This window comes from Colobus angolensis, unplaced genomic scaffold (genome assembly GCF_000951035.1).
Source record: "Colobus angolensis palliatus isolate OR3802 unplaced genomic scaffold, Cang.pa_1.0 Scaffold14, whole genome shotgun sequence".
NCBI classification, from domain to species: Eukaryota; Metazoa; Chordata; class Mammalia; order Primates; family Cercopithecidae; genus Colobus; species Colobus angolensis.
The window spans coordinates 17,817,603-17,836,518 of record NW_012114488.1 but is presented as its reverse complement, the minus strand read 5'-3'; the positions used below and the strand labels follow the sequence as shown (position 1 = coordinate 17,836,518).

General features: G+C 37.5%; 1 protein-coding gene across 3 annotated transcripts in view; it reads left to right on the top strand.

Moving 5' to 3' along the window:
• LAMA4 (laminin, alpha 4) overlaps positions 1-18,916 on the top strand; it is a 148,355-nt gene that overhangs the window by 109,994 nt on the left and 19,445 nt on the right. For all 3 annotated transcript variants that reach the window (XM_011935032.1, XM_011935031.1, XM_011935030.1), the window contains exons 19-31: positions 322-461; positions 2,965-3,138; positions 3,739-3,884; positions 4,317-4,479; positions 5,354-5,487; positions 5,949-6,120; positions 8,970-9,101; positions 10,609-10,751; positions 13,876-14,014; positions 14,474-14,611; positions 16,260-16,393; positions 17,311-17,475; positions 18,259-18,412. In XM_011935032.1, the coding sequence (XP_011790422.1) occupies positions 322-461; positions 2,965-3,138; positions 3,739-3,884; positions 4,317-4,479; positions 5,354-5,487; positions 5,949-6,120; positions 8,970-9,101; positions 10,609-10,751; positions 13,876-14,014; positions 14,474-14,611; positions 16,260-16,393; positions 17,311-17,475; positions 18,259-18,412 (1,934 nt within the window). The remainder of the gene's footprint in view (positions 1-321; positions 462-2,964; positions 3,139-3,738; positions 3,885-4,316; positions 4,480-5,353; positions 5,488-5,948; positions 6,121-8,969; positions 9,102-10,608; positions 10,752-13,875; positions 14,015-14,473; positions 14,612-16,259; positions 16,394-17,310; positions 17,476-18,258; positions 18,413-18,916) is intronic.

The window sequence follows — 18,916 nt, the reverse complement described above, 5'->3', positions numbered from 1 at the left end:
CATCAGCAGGGCAGCTATACCTTTTCAAGCAACAGTGGCTCTGAGCCAAGTATGCGCTTACAAATAGGTTATATAACAAATGGAGTGTGCACCTGTGCCCTAAACTCGCCGAGTCACTCTGGCCCAGATGTCTGCCTCGACCTATTCCTTGACCAAAGCACATTCATGTACCTTACAGGCTTTACTATTAATTTTGCAGGATTAAAAATAATTTCTTATTGTTCTACCATATGTAATCCGTGTTTGTTGTCTACATCTGATTCTTGAAATATGCTTAATATTGAGATATTTACTCAAGTGATTAATTTTTATTAACTGCAGTAAGAAATCTGACAGAGGTTGTCCCTCAGCTCCTGGATCAGCTTCGTACGGTTGAGCAGAAGCGGCCTGCAAGCAACGTTTCCGCCAGCATCCAGAGGATCCGAGAGCTCATTGCTCAGACCAGAAGTGTTGCCAGCAAGGTAACTGATGAAAAGACTCATCAGTCACTCAGTGATAATAATAACACGAAGCTGAGCTCCAATTGCTTGGGCAGCTTCCAGAGCCTGGACCTTTCCAACGTATTCTCCAACTCAGTAGTTCTCGGCCCCATTTGCTAATTAGAAACACATGAGGAGCACTGAAAATGAAACCAATTCCTGGTCCCAACCTGAAAGCAATAGATCAGACTCTGTAGAGGAAGGGCTCAGTACCTGTATGTTCTTTAAAGCTCCCAGGTTATTCTAAGGTGTAGTCAGGTTTAAAAACCACAGAGTTAAACTAGTCAATAAAGCTAATATAGCCAAAGAAATCAAGTAAATCCTCAATAAAAGCCTCAATTCGTTCTTATATTTTATTTGTTATTTTAACAGCTACTTTAGTGCAATCACCACAATGGAATAATCTATCCCATCCGTCCTACCCCTTCAAGAAATTCTCTGATACAACACAAATTATGCGGAAGCTTTTACTGACCGCCCGCAGGGTTGACTGAGAAATCACGTACTGGCTAAGAGGAATAAACTCAACGAAGACACTGTTTTGAGACAGATAGAAGCAACCGAGCACAAGATAACTAGAGCCGGCATTTGTAGGAACATCTCCTGACACAGCAATTACTCTTCAATGTGGCCAAGTAGAGCTTGTTCTTGGACCTCTTGAATTTTTTTAATTGATTCATAGACCAGACTCCCTTTTTATGAACAAAGTATATGGTTTTGTTTTCTCAATTAAGAATCAGCCTGAGCAGACTACTGGTCCTAATTACTGACAGAAAGAAGCATTAGAAATCAACTATTTTGTACTGTAGGAGATTATTCTTGGTAAATAGACCTGACTTTTAAGTGGTGATAAATGGTCCCTTGTCACAAATTACCTTATTTAGATGCCCCAGTGAACATTTTCAAAAAAGGCTTATCTAAAGGTGCATCAAGAAATGGCATTCCCAAAGCTAGGTTTTGATGAGTGCTTGCTTGTAACATTATTGCTATAAAGAGTATGCCTTTGGGACCTTAATCACCTAAGACCATTTGCTGAAGACAGACTTAGCCCTACCTTTGGGAGCTGGGAGCTCACTCAGTGCCCCCGAGTGAGATGCTTTTCATGCAGACATGCACTATTCTCAGACTCTCACTTATTAATGTAAGACTTTAATTCCCCATACGTCTTGTTTATTAAGATGTATTGGTCTTGGCCAGGCTCGGTGGCTCATGCCTATAATCTCAGCACTTTGGGAGGCCAAGGTGTGCAGATCTCTTGAGTCCAGGAGTTTGAGACCAGCCTGGCCAACATGGCAAAACCCTGTCTCTACCAAAAATACACAAATTGGCTGGGCATGGTGGTGCACACCTGTAGTCCCAGTTACTCGGGAGGCTGAGGCACAAGCATTGTTTGAACCTGGGAGGCAGAGGTTGCAGTGAGCTGACATTGTGCTACTGCATTCCGGCCTGGGTGACAGTGAGACTGTGTCTCAAAAAGAAAAAACATGTATTAGTTTTTACTCAACTGGTAACATAGGACAGCTGCACTCCAGTCATTTGGGAATATAGAGCCTTGAGCTCACTGACCACCCACATTAGCCAAATCAACATTAGTAAATTAATGTAAAGATGTCTAATCATTCGGAAAGATTCAGATAAATGGCACAAGTATACACAATCCATCCACTTGTAAGTACTCTGCAAGTTACCCCTGAATCAGACCAGTTCAGCATATCCTATTGGGCCTCTGAGAAATGCACTTACTGCATTGTGCTTTGTTGTGATGCCTTTCTGTCAGCCATTATAAGAGGCACCTTATGAACTCATTATTACAGTTATTATAATGGTAGGGCCAGGCACTGGAAAGCACGTTAGAGTTATCATCGTATTTCATGCTCACGACAAATTTATTATCCTCGTTTCACAGGTGAGGAAACTGAAGGTTAAGTGACTTGCTCAAGGTTACACAGCTAGGAAGAGGCAGAACCCATCTGGTCTGAGACTATCAAGCTAGTCCAGACCCCTCCCAACTGTGCAGACAAGGGCAAGGATGTTGCTCACAGTCTCACCCCATGCCCCTTTTATGAGGACCCTAGGGAGAAAGTCCCAGCTGTATTAGTAACTGAAATTAGTTCTACTTCTCCCAATTAGTTTTATATAAATTGTGTGAGCCTTGTGAATTGTATACTGACCAGACAACTTGAGCAAGTTGTTTAGTTCACCCAAACCGAGTACGCCATTTGTTGTGGAATTCATATTTATCCTCATTCTTGGATCTACTTTGTCACCACGTGTTTTGCTTTCTTTCACCCCACTTTAAACGACTGTATCACAATCTGCCCTGAGTCTTCAACTAGGGGAGGATGTGAGTGAATAACTAAAGGTATGAAGGTGAAGAGAGCTTAGAGGCCCCTGTCACGAATGAGGGAAGACCACTGAGAACCACGGGAAAGCATTCTGCCCATTTCTGCAAAGCACTGTTAATGAAACCATTGTGTAACTCCAGATCCAAGTCTCCATGATGTTTGATGGCCAGTCAGCTGTGGAAGTGCACCCAAGAACCAGTATGGATGACTTAAAGGCTTTTACGTCTCTGAGCCTGTACATGAAACCCCCTGTGAAGCAGCCAGAACTGACCGAGACTGCAGATCAGTTTATCCTGTACCTTGGAAGCAAAAATGTAAGCACATGAGTTTGAAAGGAGGGGATAATATTTACAAGGAAAGCTGCTTTTTCTCTTGCCTAAAATAAAGCTACTAGGCAAATGAACCAAAACAATGCCTATTCTGGTCAGAAGGTCTCATTTTAATGACAAGATTAAAAGAATGACTCAAGAACAAGTAATTTTTCTCTGTGTGGGAAATTGTGGGGATTGTTTCCTATTACCATCGCACTGCTAACTTTGATGAGTGAATGGAATACCTCAAAGACTTTCAGAAAGACAGAAGCCTATTCTGTTTGATGCTGAATCCTGTTTGGAGATGCATAGTGAACAGTACTGTCAGGCTATATTATATCCCTGGGTAGCCTCAAAAAATTAGCCCATTCCTGGTAGCCAACAAATTTCCATGAGCCTGAGCAAGGATGGGGCCAGCAGACTCTGATGTGGCCACAGGGAGGCTGGAGAGGAAGAGGCACTGCCTGGTCTCATGGGTAATAATTCAGGCCAGAAGTCACTTGTATATACCCAAGTGTTTAGATTTCTGATTGTCCTTTAAAAAAGATGATGTTCATTCATATGAATTTTATTTAAATGACTTCTTACTTCTTGATATTTCAGGCCAAAAAAGAGTATATGGGTCTTGCAATAAAAAATGATAACCTGGTATACATCTATAATTTGGGAACCAAAGACGTGGAGATTCCCCTGGACTCCAAGCCCGTCAGTTCCTGGCCTGCTTACTTCAGCATTGTCAAGATTGAAAGGTACAGTGAATCCACAACACAGGGCATATATGCACAATTCATAAGAAACCTGTTGAACACACGCACGTGCACACACACACACACACGCAGTCTTCCTGTGGAAGTTATAAATAGCATTTTCCTGCCTTTATTCTTGCTCCCTTTTCTTCCATTATGCTTGTATTCTTTCCCAAACACCTTAGTAGAAAAGAAAAAAAAGTCATTTCTAAATCACGATCTGGTTATTAGATTTTACCTGGCCAATCCATGATTTAATTTCAAAATGAAATGTCTTTCTTCTCTTTCCCATTGATTGTGATGTTTTATAAATGCTTATTAGTGTCACAAAATTAAATTACCCATTTTGTAATGAGGAAACATTAACATTTTGACATTTAAAAAGTATTTTCTATAAATTATATGATAACACATGAAAATTATTTATCTCAATAGGGTGGGAAAACATGGAAAGGTGTTTTTAACAGTCCCGAGTCTAAGTAGCACAGCAGAGGAAAAGTTCATTAAAAAGGGGGAATTTTCAGGAGATGACTCCCTGCTGGACCTGGACCCCGAGGACACGGCGTTTTATGTTGGTGGAGTGCCTTCCAACTTCAAGGTCAGCCATACAGCTATATTTTGACCTATTACAAATCTACGGTAATTGTTTTTATAAATCTATAAACCTATAGTGACTTGGGGGTTGCTGATATCACTTTAAGAGCTTACTTCTGGGGGGAGTAGAATTCTGAACCAGAATCTATAAACCTGATGTGTAAATCTGGTCTATGCTACTCATATTTTCATAATGTCAATGCTTTCAAGTTATAGCTGACTCCTGAAGATCCGTTCATTCATTCTGATACATGCATATGTAATAAATATTGCCCCCACCTGCCACAGGAATGTCCATAGCTTGTGGTGTCAGCACAGTTTAGATCTAATCTTCAGCTTTGCAGTGGTGGTTTCAAAAATTCAGTTATCTCACCTAATACAGGTATGAAATAAAGTATCTGGGATGAGAGAGGGGGTGGAACCTAGGAGAGAGTATGAAATCTGATGAAGAGGGGATAAAGGATAGGTCAAAGAAGATGAGAAGTTGATCTGGGCTTCCAATTTCAGGACTATTATTACTAGTTATGGGCACATGATTGGATTTTCTCTGAGGGCTATTTTCCCTCTCATTATATGAGAATAAGAATACCTACCTCACAAAGCTGGCATAAGGACTGATTTTTGTCATGAATTCACTGTCCAGCCTATGACCAACACATGATCTATGCTCAGTAAATCCCACTTTCTCTGCTAAGATTTGCACAACTGACAAGTTACTGCATATCTAAATGATTTGGCATAAACACACTCGGGTCTAGAAAGACATTACTATGAAGGGGTAGGTCTCCTTGACCTACTGTTAGTTGCATTGTCTGTTCTGTAATGTCTGAGGAAAACATGACCATGAGACAGTTGGTTTTGCTTTTTCTATTGAACAGCTCCCTAACAGCTTAAACCTGCCTGGCTTCGTTGGCTGCCTGGAACTGGCCACTTTGAATAACGATGTGATCAGCTTGTACAACTTTAAGCACATCTATAATATGGACCCCTCCACATCAGTGCCCTGTGCCCGGTAAGAGACAGTTGAGAGTACTAAAGACTTGGATATTGATGCAAGAGCAGCAGATAGAACAAGTATGAGTCAATATTCAGGTTCTCAAACTTGTCCTTGGGGAAGCCAGGTTTGAAACTGCATAAGTCATACCTGCAAAAAAACTCTTCACCTATTCTCTATCACAGATGAGCATGCCCAAGTATCAAGTGTCAAACAACTTGTTTGCAGCCTTGATTTAGGATTCCAGGCACTAGGGTGTCCCTGGAGACTTCAGTTGTCTTAGCACACAGGATGGAGAAGAAAACAATCCATGTAACATACCTACAAATACCTCTTTATCTGTTCCGTGCAGACAACAGGACTTCATTTAAATGTTGTAAGGTCCACAGAAGATGTTAGAAGAATGAGTTAAAAGGGCTTCACTTGAAAAGCATAACAGAAACTGTAGTGTTCAAATGACCCTTGTGTTTCCATTTCAGAGATAAGCTGGCCTTCACTCAGAGTCGGGCTGCCAGTTACTTCTTCGATGGCTCCGGTTATGCCGTGGTGAGAGACATCACAAAGAGAGGGAAATTTGGTCAGGTGACTCGCTTTGACATAGAAGTTCGAACGCCAGCTGACAACGGCCTTATTCTCCTGATGGTCAATGGAGTGAGTAAAAATACAAGTCCTACTACTTTTCCTTTATTTCCTTTACTTTCTGCTACTCATATTTCCAGGAACCTTCTCAGGTCCAGTGTGTCATGCCATCAAACTGAAATTCTAGTTTAGAAAGTCAAATTGGATTTTCTTCTTCAGGAAAGTAATGACAGCAATAAATAAAAGCAACCCTGAGATGCATTTCCCTACAGTACATTTTTGGATATAAATAAACTAAGAGAACTTTGAGGAAATTAGCACCAAGATCTAGGAGAGCAGCGAGTCTGCAGAAATTCTGCACTGGGCTCCTAACTTTTCCAAATCGTATGCCCTAATCAATTTAAAAGCAAAGCTTGCATGCTTTGTATATATGTATGTGTGTATACAAGTATTTATGTATGTACACACACACACATATATCTTTATTTATAAATGATATATGTGTACTATAAACAGATATAAATATCGTATGAAACATTCAAAGCTTGCGATAAAGGACAAATTATATAAAGATAAAATAAAAGATTATATATATTTAAAATGAAGAGTAAATTGACTTTATTAATGATACAGAAATGTTTTTCTCTCACTAGAAATTATTTTTAATAGCACTTTATTGTACCGCTCAAACAAAACAGTTTTCGTGAGAAAATGTAATTAAATATGCTAAATATTTTCGAAAATTCTTAAACTCTTTGTGATACAGTGATTCAAAAGTCTGGTCCTAAGTCCAGTTTATTTCAACACTAATTTTATTGGTTGTTGTACCTAGACAAGATACCTCACAAAAATAAAAAATGAAAGAAGCATATCATTAGCTGTGCCTACTAACTCAAATAGTTTTCAGTCACATTCACCAGGTGGCAAAGGCTGTCTTTGAGATTTGACTGGTATGTTTCCTTTTTTCTAATATTAATTCTTATAAGCTAACCAGATATCATGTTGTAAACTTTAATAAAAGGGTTCTAAGCTATTGAAAATCTTTATTTGAAAGATTTTTCTAAAGTTTAGAAATTTCTTCCCTCAAATGTTTTAATAGTACTGATAGGAGAGTTTTTGTGGGATTGCATTTGCATTGTTCCCATCAACAAAATCACTTAACAATAGAAAAATTCCCAAACATCTTTTTAAAAAACCATCTCTCCACAGTATAACTGTCCTTAAAAAAAAGAGAAAAAGTTACTTTCTCATCCATTATTATGATAATACCCTTACACTGATGTGACAGTATGTTTCTTTTTGGAATTAACTAGTAGGTTTCATACTACTGTCAGACATTTCTCATCACAAATAAAGTTCAACAAATTTAGAATAATTCATGTTACAAAGAAAAATGTGTAACTCTCTATAAACTTGACAGCATTTTCAGAAATTTGTAGGAAGTAGCCAGCAAATATCTGTGTGTCTCAAAATGTGTTCACATCACTCTCCATCTCAGTACAAGTCTAAATATTCTATTATTTCAGTTATATCACCCTTAAATCCATGTAGCTAGCCACACATAAACTGCAATAAATTGCAATAGGCGAGAAGCAAAGAAATGGATGAGGAGCTACCTTCAACCCTTCAAGTGTGGAACCCCTCTTGGGAAGCCGCACACATTACGTGAATTTTGTGAAAGTCTGACAAAAGGATAAAATGAAGGCCCACAGTCAATAATTCATGTATTAAATATTAAAAATTAGTTTCTCTATTTTAGATTTTTTAGTGAGTATAAATGGACTTTGAAATGTTTTCTTCTCTATTTCAGATGTTTTTAAATTAGTATAAAGTTGAAATATTTTCTTCCTAAACTCCAATAAGTTGTTTTCCACAGTCCCAGGAATGCACAAACTCCACTCAGGAGATCGCTTCCTATAGAATATAAAATAGAATAAAAATTCCTATTTTTCAAATCCATTGACTCCTTGTATCTATGAACTATCTTCTGAAACAAGCAAACCTCATCAGTAAGTCACCTGAGTGTTACAAAATGTCTTTGATTCTCAAACATCATGTGTTCCAAGTGCATAATAATTCTATATTTATTTACATAAATCCAGTGTTTCAAAACAATACAGCAATGGCCTTCTTTTTTAAAATCCATATTTGCTGATAATATGGAAGAATTATTTTCAGTATACCTTGAAATTATTTTTTAATATTACTAATTTTCACCTAAAATAAATGCAGTCACATCTGTTGGCCTGCTATAACTTTTTAAAGTTTCCTAAAGACAAGGCAGTTGAATAAACATGGTATACTATACTCTGTTTTCAAGATTTTGTTAAAGGGCAATAATGTAGACTTAAAACTTCATCCATTAATTCAGAAAGTAGAATGAAAACAAAAGAAGAATTTTTACATTGTGTATAAAATTAACTTTTATATATTAAGAAGAGAAATAGCTGCTGATGTGGAAGTAGTTGTCACTTTTTTTTTGAGACAGAGTCTCATTCTGTAGCCCAGGCTGGAGTGCAGTGGCATGATCCCGGCTCACTGTAACTTCCACCTCCTGGGTTCAAGCGATTCTCCTGCCTCAGCCTCCCGAGTAGCTGGGATTACAGGTGCCTGCCACCATGCCTGGCTAGTTTTTGTATTTTCAGTAGAGATGAGGTTTTGCCATGTTGGCCAGGCTGGTCTCAAACTCCTGGCCTCAAGTGATCCACCTGCCTTGGTCTCCCAAAGAACTGGGATTATAGGTGTGAGCCACCACTTCCAGCCGTTGTCACTTTTATTTCATAAGAATTTCGTAAGACTTTCTTAGTCTTCAAATAGCTCCAATAACAAAGAATATAGTCATATTTCTCAAATTCAGCTAAAACTGACTCTACTCACATAATAACAGATGTTCCTATTTTACAACTTCTTTCTCTCCCCAGAGTATGTTTTTCAGACTGGAAATGCGCAATGGCTACCTACACGTGTTCTATGATTTTGGATTCAGCAGTGGCCCTGTGCATCTTGAAGATACGTTAAAGAAAGCTCAAATTAATGATGCAAAATACCATGAGGTACAAATCATTGTAGTTTGGTTGGTTTTGTTTTTGTTTTTTATACTTAGATCTGTTGATCTAATCAGGCGGTCAAATGAGACAGGCAGAATAGTAAATAAACTGAGAGCTTTCGTATCTAAGGAGCAACTAAAGGACCCTCATCTTCTCAACCCCAGGAAGACATTTGCTTTAAAACAATGGATGTATTTGTCCTATTGATGTTCCGATTAAAAAGTCACTGAGAGATTCCTTTTAATTGCTTTCATTAACCAGAAGGCTTCTATTAATCTTAAATATCTCAATTGGTATTCCTCCAGAGTGCTTCTGTGCACGTGTGGAATGAGCCAGTGTAGATACGCAGCCATTTTTTTTGCTTGTCCTTTGAGCCCCACTAAATGTAACAAGAATGTAAGTAAATACAGAATTTCCTTTTAAACCACTTATCCAGCATGTAGAAAATAATAGCACAGTTTTCCTTAAAAAGAGAACTCACAAAGAATCCCCTTTAGTTTTGAAACAGATGTGCAGACTACTGAAAATATACTTCATCCGTTTTCATTAACTATTTTAAATATACAGTTTGATAAAGTGTATACAAGGCATAGTATCTTTTAAGTGGAACCAAAATGCAAGGGGTAGGAGACTGTATTTCCCTTTTCAGTTCAAAGTCCATAGCCTCATAAGAATGGTTTACAATAAAAGAATATTTTAACTATTTCTCTGACTAGCATTTTTGCAGATTCATTAGAACTGCTCACTGTGTCACCAAAAAATTACACCTGGTAACATGCAATCTAGATTCCAGAAGGCACCTGCTTGGGAATACAATAGGGGTCACCAGGGGTTAGGGATGGGGGAAATAAGACATTGCTGTTCAATGGGTATAAAGTTTCGGTTGTGCTAGGTGAGTAAGTTCTTGAAATCTGCTGTACAGCATGGAGCCTACAGTTATAACTAATTTAAAATTTATTGAGGATAGATCTCATGTTAAGTGTGCTTAACACACATGCTCACACACACGCACACACCACAAAGGGACACAAAGAAATGCTGGGAAATGTGTGATATGTCTCTTACCTTGATTGTGGGAATGATATGAGTGTTTGTATATGTCCAAACTCATCAAATTGCATACATAAAATATGTATAGTTCTTTGTACATCAACTAGACTTGAATAAAGTTGTTTTTAAAAAAGAAAACAGTGGCACCTGTTTATTGCTCTTTCCTGAATTCTCTCAGAAAGAGCAGGAGGAAACAATAGGTCTAATCACAAAATTTTTCTTGGGCTGGCTCCCTCTTCATACAGACCTCCTTTCCCAGGAAATGTGAACTGCTACTTGTAGAAGCAAGAGTTTTCAAGTCTGTGAGAAAAGAAAATCTGTCTATTCCCCATTTTGTGAACAAAGAAGCACAAAGGCATGGAAGAATAGCTAGTATAGCCAGGATAATTAAAATATATAGAAGTCATCAAAGAACTCAATATTAAATAGTTATTCAAGGCTTACTATATATTATCTCTCCCAGATCTCAATCATTTACCACAATGATAAGAAAATGATCTTGGTAGTTGACAGAAGGCATGTCAAGAGCATGGATAATGAAAAGATGAAAATACCTTTTACAGATATATACATTGGAGGAGCTCCCCCAGAAATCTTACAATCCAGGTAAGGCTTTTTGTTAAGTAGCTGTTTGTTCCTAGCAATGTACTGGGCTGGCAACATCCAGGAGAGGTCTAGTAACAGTGTCCACACCCTTACTTGCTACTTTTACACACAGGGACAGGTACAGGCACACACATTCGTGTACCTGCAGGTCCTCTGCAGTCAATCCTCAGGACCTCCTGAAATTAACATCACATAGATGTAATCACAGATTTCTTCAATTATTGTATTACTCTTAGAACATGATCTAATGCAATATTTCTCATCAGCAATAGGAAGGGTGGAACATGTGTATTGTGTGAAGATAAAACAGCATTTGTCCATTTACTTTTTTTATATATATACTTTAAGTTCTAGGGTACATGTGCGTAATGTGCAGGTTTGCTACATATGTATACATGTGCCATGTTGGTGTGCTGCACCCATTAACTCGTCATTTACATTAGGTATATCTCCTAATACTAACCCTCTCCCCTCCTCCTACCCCACAACAGGCCCCAGTGTGTGATGTTCCCGTTCCTGTATTCAAGTGATCTCATTGTTCAATTCCCACCTATGAGTGAGAACATGCAGTGTTTGGTTTTTGGTTCTTGCGACAGTTTACTGAGAATGATGGTTTCCAGCTGCATCCATGTCCCTACAAAGGACACGAACTCATCCTTTTTATGGCTGCATAGTATTCCGTGGTGTATATGTGCCACATTTTCTTAATCCAGTCTGTCACTGATGGACATTTGGGTTGGTTCCAAGTCTTTGCTATTGTGAATAGTGCCACAATAAACATACGTGTGCATGTGTCTTTATAGCAGCATGATTTATAATCCTTTGGGTATATACCCAGTAACGGGATGGCTGGGTCAAATGGTATTTCTAGTTCTAGATCCTTGAGGAATCGCCACACTGTCTTCCACAATAGTTGAACTAGTTTACAGTCCCACCAACAGTGTAAAAGTGTTCCTATTTCTCCACATCCTCTCCAGCACCTGTTGTTTCCTGACTTTTTAATGATCGTCATTCTAACTGGTGTGAGATGGTATCTCATTGTGGTTTTGATTTGCATTTCTCTGATGGTGAGTGATGATGGGCATTTTTTCATGTGTCTGTTGGCTGCATAAATGTCTTCTTTTGAGAAGTGTCTGTTCATATCCTTTGCCCACTTTTTGATGGAATTGTTTTTTTCTTGTAAATTTGTTTGAGTTCTTTGTAGGTTCTGGATATTAGCCGTTTGTCAGATGAGTAGATTGCAAAAATTTTCTCCCATTCTATAGGTTGCCTGTTCACGCTGATGGTAGTTTCTTTTGCTGTGCAGAAGCTCTTTAGTTTAATTAGATACCATTTGTCAATTTTGGCTTTTGTTGCCATTGCTTTTGGTGTTTTAGACATGAAGTCCTTGCCCATGCCTATGTCCTGAATGATATTGCCTAAGTTTTCTTCCAGAATTTTTATGGTTTTAGGTCTAACATTTAAGTGTCTAATCCATCTTGAATTAATTTTTATATAAGGAGTAAGGAAGGGATCCAGTTTCAGCTTTCTACATATGGCTAGCCAGTTTTCCCAGCACCATTTATTATATAGAGAATCCTTTCCTCATTTCTTGTTTTTGTCAGGTTTGTCAACGATCAGATGGTTGTAGATGTGTGGTATTATTTCTGACAGCTCTGTTCTGTTCCATTGGTCTATATCTCTGTTTTGGTGCCCGTACCATGCTGTTTTGGTTACTGTAGCCCTGTAGTATAGTTTGAAGTCAGGTAGCCTGATGCCTCCAGCTTTGTTCTTTTGACTTAGGATTGTCTTGGCAAGGCAGCCTCTTTTTTGGTTCCATATGAACTTTAAAGTAGTTTTTTCCAATTCTGTGAAGAAAGTAATTGGTAGCTTAATGGGGATGGCATTGAATCTGTAAATTACCTTGGGCAGCATGGCCATTTTCACGATATTGATTCTTCCTATCCATGAGCATGGAATGTTCTTCCATTTCTTTGTGTCCTCTTTTATTTCACTGAGCAGTGGTTTGTAGTTCTCCTTGAAGAGGTCCTTCACATCCCTTGTAAGTTGGATTCCTAGGTATTTTACTCTCTTCGAAGCAATTGTGAATGGGAGTTCATTCATGATTTGGCTCTCTGTTTGTCTGTTATTGGTGTATAAGGATGCTTGTGATTTTTGCACATTGATTTTGTATCCTGAGCCTCTGCTGAAGTTGCTTATCAGCTTGAGGAGATTTTGGACTGAGATGATGGGGTTTTCTAAATATACAATCATGTCATCTGCAAACAGGGACAATTTGACTTCTTCTTTTCCTAATTGAATACCCTTTATTTCTTTCTCTTGCCTGATTGCCCTGGCCAGAACTTCCAACAGTATGTTGAATAGGAGTGGTGAGAGAGGGCATCCCTGTCTTGTGCCAGTTTTTAAGGGGAATGCTTCCAGTTTTTGCCCATTCAGTATGATCTTGGCTGTGGGTTTTGTCATAAATAACTCTTAGTTACTTTTGCTTTAGCCTTAAACCCATTTTGAGCTCTCCAATAGCATCTGAGCTACACAAATTTTTAAGGTTATCCAAAGGATTGTGTATTATGTATAATGAAACATTAAGACTCTCCCCTAAACTTTGTTGATTACAGATGTGTTGGAAAAATGCCAAAATGGATTCATTAACGACGTGGATTAATAAAAGTCTGAAGACCTGTGTTCGAATCCTAACATCACTTGTGACATAAGAGAATAATTTATTCTTAGTTTCATTTTATAGGTTAAACCCTGTGGAATTACTAAGAATTGATTATTTTTATGTAGAATATGTCAGTTCCCCATGATTCAATCTAATAATCATCTGCTAAAGGGAAATAATAGCATCTCCATCTATTTCACTGAATTGTTATAAAGATAAAATGAGATAATGTAAGTTAAAGCATTTTGAAAACTATAAAGAACAAATTGGCTTGACTCAGAACAAAACTCTTCTATAGGCAAAGATTAGACATTGCTGTGTGTCTATCAAAGAAAGCATGAGAATATGAATGATTATAAAGCCGTTACAAATGACTATAAATAAATGCAAATTCCATAGCCTACATATGCAGGGTAACATCATCATCATGGCTGTATCAGTGAGGCTGACCTTCTTTTCCAGGACCCTCAGAGCACACCTTCCCCTAGATATCAACTTCAGAGGATGCATGAAGGGCTTCCAGTTCCAAAAGAAAGATTTCAATTTACTGGAGCAGACAGAAACCCTGGGAGTTGGTTATGGATGCCCAGAAGACTCTCTTGTAAGAACCACTCAGTCAAAAGCTTTTTAATAGACACAATACTTAACACTCTCAAAAGCTGGAAAAGCTCTTTTCAGCTTCTCTCTGATCCTAGGTACACCTTGGGTTCCTTTCTGCCACCACCAGAAAGAAGAACCATTAAGCCTGAAGGGCTCTTGTGCATGGGATTCCTCTGTGACTTGTTCCTTTGCTTCAGTTTTCCATGGGTGGGGCATCTAACACCTAGAGGGGTGTGTGCTAGCATCATTGTTCACTCTGGTTGGAGTCAGTGGAGAAGATGAAACACCATCTCTCAGAGGAGCTCCCGGTGTATGCCTGAATTCCAACATAAACCAGAAGTGGGAAAATAAACAATTTATGTAGAAACTAACAGGCAAGGCCCTCCGTATGTGAAACGTTGATGGTTTTAAGCATTTGATAATTCTCAAAAACACTATCTCCACTTGTTTTGGCACACAGATATCTCGCAGAGCATATTTCAATGGACAGAGCTTCATTGCTTCAATTCAGAAAATATCTTTCTTTGATGGCTTTGAAGGAGGTTTTAATTTCCGAACATTACAACCAAATGGGTTACTATTCTATTATGCTTCAGGGGTAAGTATTTGTTTTTCTCTAAGGAAACTTCTTTGTGATAATTGTTTTGCCTATTACAAATAATTTGTAATGCGTATTAGAAGTGATTTTCTATTCAGATTAATTTTGACTCACATGTAGACACACGGAATGCCTCATTTCAAACACTTTAAAAAATATTATATGTATTGTATATCAGGAGTTCCTAACCTGGAATTCATAGACCCACCCCCAAGAGATCATGGATAGAATTCAGGGGGTCTGTGGACTTAATGGGAAAAGATTACATCTTTATTTTCTCTCACTGAAATTGATCATTTTCTTTGATTATGAATCTAGACAACACACCACAGTAGTATTACCAGTACCTGCGACTTTGTCATTAATAGAAATCACAGATTTTTTGGTTTCACATTACAATTGTCACAGAAATCCCAGAATGTCATTTTTGCTCATTGCTACTTCTAATGTTATTAGGTCTGCTATGGAATCTTATTATTTAATGCCTTAATAAAAAATTATAATATCACAGATGATTTAAGATTTTGAAAACTGTATTTCAATCTAATTGGTTTCCTTTGTATTATTATATGTTTTGTTTCATACATTTAAAAACATTGTTTTGTGAAGGGGTCCCTATGTGTTACCAAAATGCCACAGGTGTTTCTAGCACAAAAATTGTTAAGAGTCTCTGTTTGTATGCTATGAACAAACACATCTGTGATTTAATTTATAAAAGAGTAAAAAGAACATACATGCTTCTTTCAGATTTGCTACAGAACACTGTAGCTCAGCTTGTAAAGATATGCTATTTCAAGCATAAAATAAGGTCTGTGGAGGATTGGTGACCATAACATCCAACTGGTGGGTCTCTGAAAAGGTCATCATCAATATATACACTGATGTGCCAGGTCATCATAGAACTTCTGAAAGCAGCTTTTACTTTTCATATATATTACCTGCATCTGACACATTTACATCCAATTTAATTGGAATCAGTAGACTCTGTAAGAATTTACCCAAAGCATTTTGTAGAACTTCTGACCCCAAACCTGCCTCAGACTACCCTGGTTAGTTAAATAACACTTTTTGCCCACAAAAAGTAGTCTATTTTGAGGGCAGACTTAAGAAGTTGGTGCCCATATAAGGAAAGAGAAGCAAGATGAACATTTGCCAAATATTTTAAGATAAGCAATAAGCTAATTCAGATAAGAAGAGCTAACTTGCTTTTTAAAATGTCTCTTCTGCCTCTATAGATGAAAAAGTGAAAGATTTTAAAAAGCCAAACTAGCAAATTAACCCTTGCCTAGTCATCTAGCTACATCCCCAAGGAGACCCAAATTATCATCTTTTCAAAGGGATTAAAAGTGAGATTGAAAGTAGGAAATTAACTGAGACTGAGCTGACAACTCTCAGCATAACAAAGTCACCAAAAATTTTCAGCTGGAAATATAGGAGACACATTTTTCTACTGAAATGTGTCTAATTTTATAAGCAATACCAGTACAAGCAATAGGGTGTTCTTGGTTGTTATTTATAGAAATTATTTTACAAGCAAATTTCCTACACACTATATTGCCTTTAAGCAATACCATTCAATAAATGTTGAAAACATTTCCGTCTTTTGGACCCCCAGACTCCCTACTTACATGCTTTGCTTGCATTTCAGTCAGATGTGTTCTCCATCTCACTGGATAACGGTACTGTCGTCATGGATGTAAAGGGAATCAAAGTTCAGTCAGTAGATAAGCAGTACAATGATGGGCTGTCCCACTTCGTCATTACCTCTGTCTCACCCACAAGGTACAGCTCCTCACTTCATATTCTTTCCACCATGTCTATTTGTGGGACATGATTATGTCAAAAACCACAGATATAGGTTCTCCTATACCTTTTCTAATGTTAAAACAAAAATGCTAGAAGGAACAATTTACCTTTCTCAAAAAAATATTGCTATTAGTTTCCAAGACATGTAAAATAAATCACTATGAAATTTCTTAAAATAAATATAAGGGTTCTTTTTCCCATAAAACAATAGGTTATAATCTTCTTGAGGGAAATGCCTACTAATATTACATACTGAACGGAGTGCAGTATTTTGCGCATAGAAGGAGCTCAGCAAATGTTGGTCTTGTTTAGACCTTGAGTCACACAACTGAGAATGCAACATTTATGGCCACATTTTAAAAGCTCGAACTTCATCTTTAAAATAGATAATACTGAATTTATTTTTCGTAATAAGAAAGTTTTCTGGAATTAGAAATGAACCTCTGCTACTAGTCTATGTCCACTTTTGTGGACACAGAAAACATGAGTAGGCTTTTTCTGGGTCCCACTTCCAGTAAGAATCAAAATAATCTAACGTGCTTTGCCATGGAAATGGTCTTCCACAAATGTGATTAAGTGAGCATCATGAGGTATGCTCTGTTTTATACACACATACACACACACACACACACAAATAATGCTGATGACTAGGCATCTGAATTTCTTGCCTTATGGGGTTTAAATTCCAATCTTGGTTTGGAGGATCTTTTTTGCATATAGAAATACCCAGCCATTTTATCCTGGACCTCATGAAGAGTCTGGCAACTCACTGTCTTTTCATTAACCAGATGTTCCATTTCAATTTCATGAGAAAACCTGCTAATCCAACCTAGAGTGGGTCAAGGTAAAAATGCTAGCTCTGTGGTTTGTAAAGAAGCCTTTTTCTTTTGCAGATATGAACTGATAGTAGATAAAAGCAGAGTTGGGAGTAAGAATCCTACCAAAGGGAAAATAGAACAGACACAAGCAGGTGAAAAGAAGTTTTACTTCGGTGGCTCACCAATCAGTGCTCAGTATGCTAATTTCACTGGCTGCATAAGTAATGCCTACTTTACCAGGTATAATATTTTTATTATTAATGAATCTGCATGATTGATAAATAAAATCAAGACAACAGCAAAAATATTAAAAATGAGAACTATGAAATGTATCTGAGGCATTAGAGGATAGTAATTAAAAGCTTGTATGTGCTTGAGAAACTGTCATACTTGCGTTTCTGTGTAGGTTCTTTGCCCTTTAATTTCCAAATGACCTTGACTAAGTAAGCCTTCATGTCTTCACCTACAAAATGCAGATAATAATAGTGCCTGCTTGGTAGGTTTGTCATGAGGGGTAAATGAGAAGATAATGCACATAAAACAACTTGTACAGTGTCTGGCATACAGCAAGCTAAAAATATTAGATGCAATTATTTTTGTACTTATCATTACTGACAGAGTAACATACCCAGAGGTTTACAAAAGTCTCAATTTAATGCATGACTTTAAAGAAAGCTATTAATCTAGGTCCTTAACAAAGACAATAGGGGTTCCTTAAGTACAAGAATAAACAAGGGAGGAGTTTAATATAGATTAAGAAACAGAGGCAGTTCCAATCATCCAGAGTGTGTTGAGGAAAATATGTTCATTATTATAAATGTGTGATGCCAGGCACATAGTTATTAACTGGCTGAATGTAATTTAAAGGGTCCTGGTTACGAGTGATGGGTAAGGACCCATCACACACACACACACACACACACACACACTTTAATTGCCAAAGCTCTTTGACTTCCATAATTTTCATCATGTAATTCTAAACAATATTTTTAATATTTATTTTTTCCTCTGTTACAAACACAGGGTGGATAGAGATGTGGAGGTTGAAGATTTCCAACGGTATACTGAAAAGGTCCACACTTCTCTTTATGAGTGTCCCATTGAGTCTTCACCATTGTTTCTCCTCCATAAAAAACGAAAAAATTTATCCAAGCCTAAAGCAAGTCAGAATAAAAAGGTAAAAGATAATGCTGTTCTGACTTCCTAATTGTCATCATTTTCCATGCACACAGTTTTAGACACTGCTGTTTTAGAGAATATGCTTGATCCTTTGCAACTCCATACATAGGAAAGATGGGATTCTTGCAGTATCACATATTCTAGTTTGTCAGCTTTGTTGTATTAATTTTTTGTTTGTTATAGAAGAATTTTTTATTTTTTATTGACATGTAATAATCACACAAATGTATGGGGTACAGAGTTATCTTTCAATACATGCATATAATGTGCAATAATCAAATCAGAGTGATAGCATGTCTATTATCTCAAACGTTTATTATTTCTTTGTGTTGGGCACATTCAAAATCATCTCTTCTAGCTATTTGGAAATATACAATAAACTATTGTTAACTATAGTCACTCTACCATACTATAGAGACACAGAACATTTTCCTCCTATCTAGCTGTAATTTGGTATACATTAACCAACCTCAGCCTATCCTCCTCCCGCCACTGCCCTTTC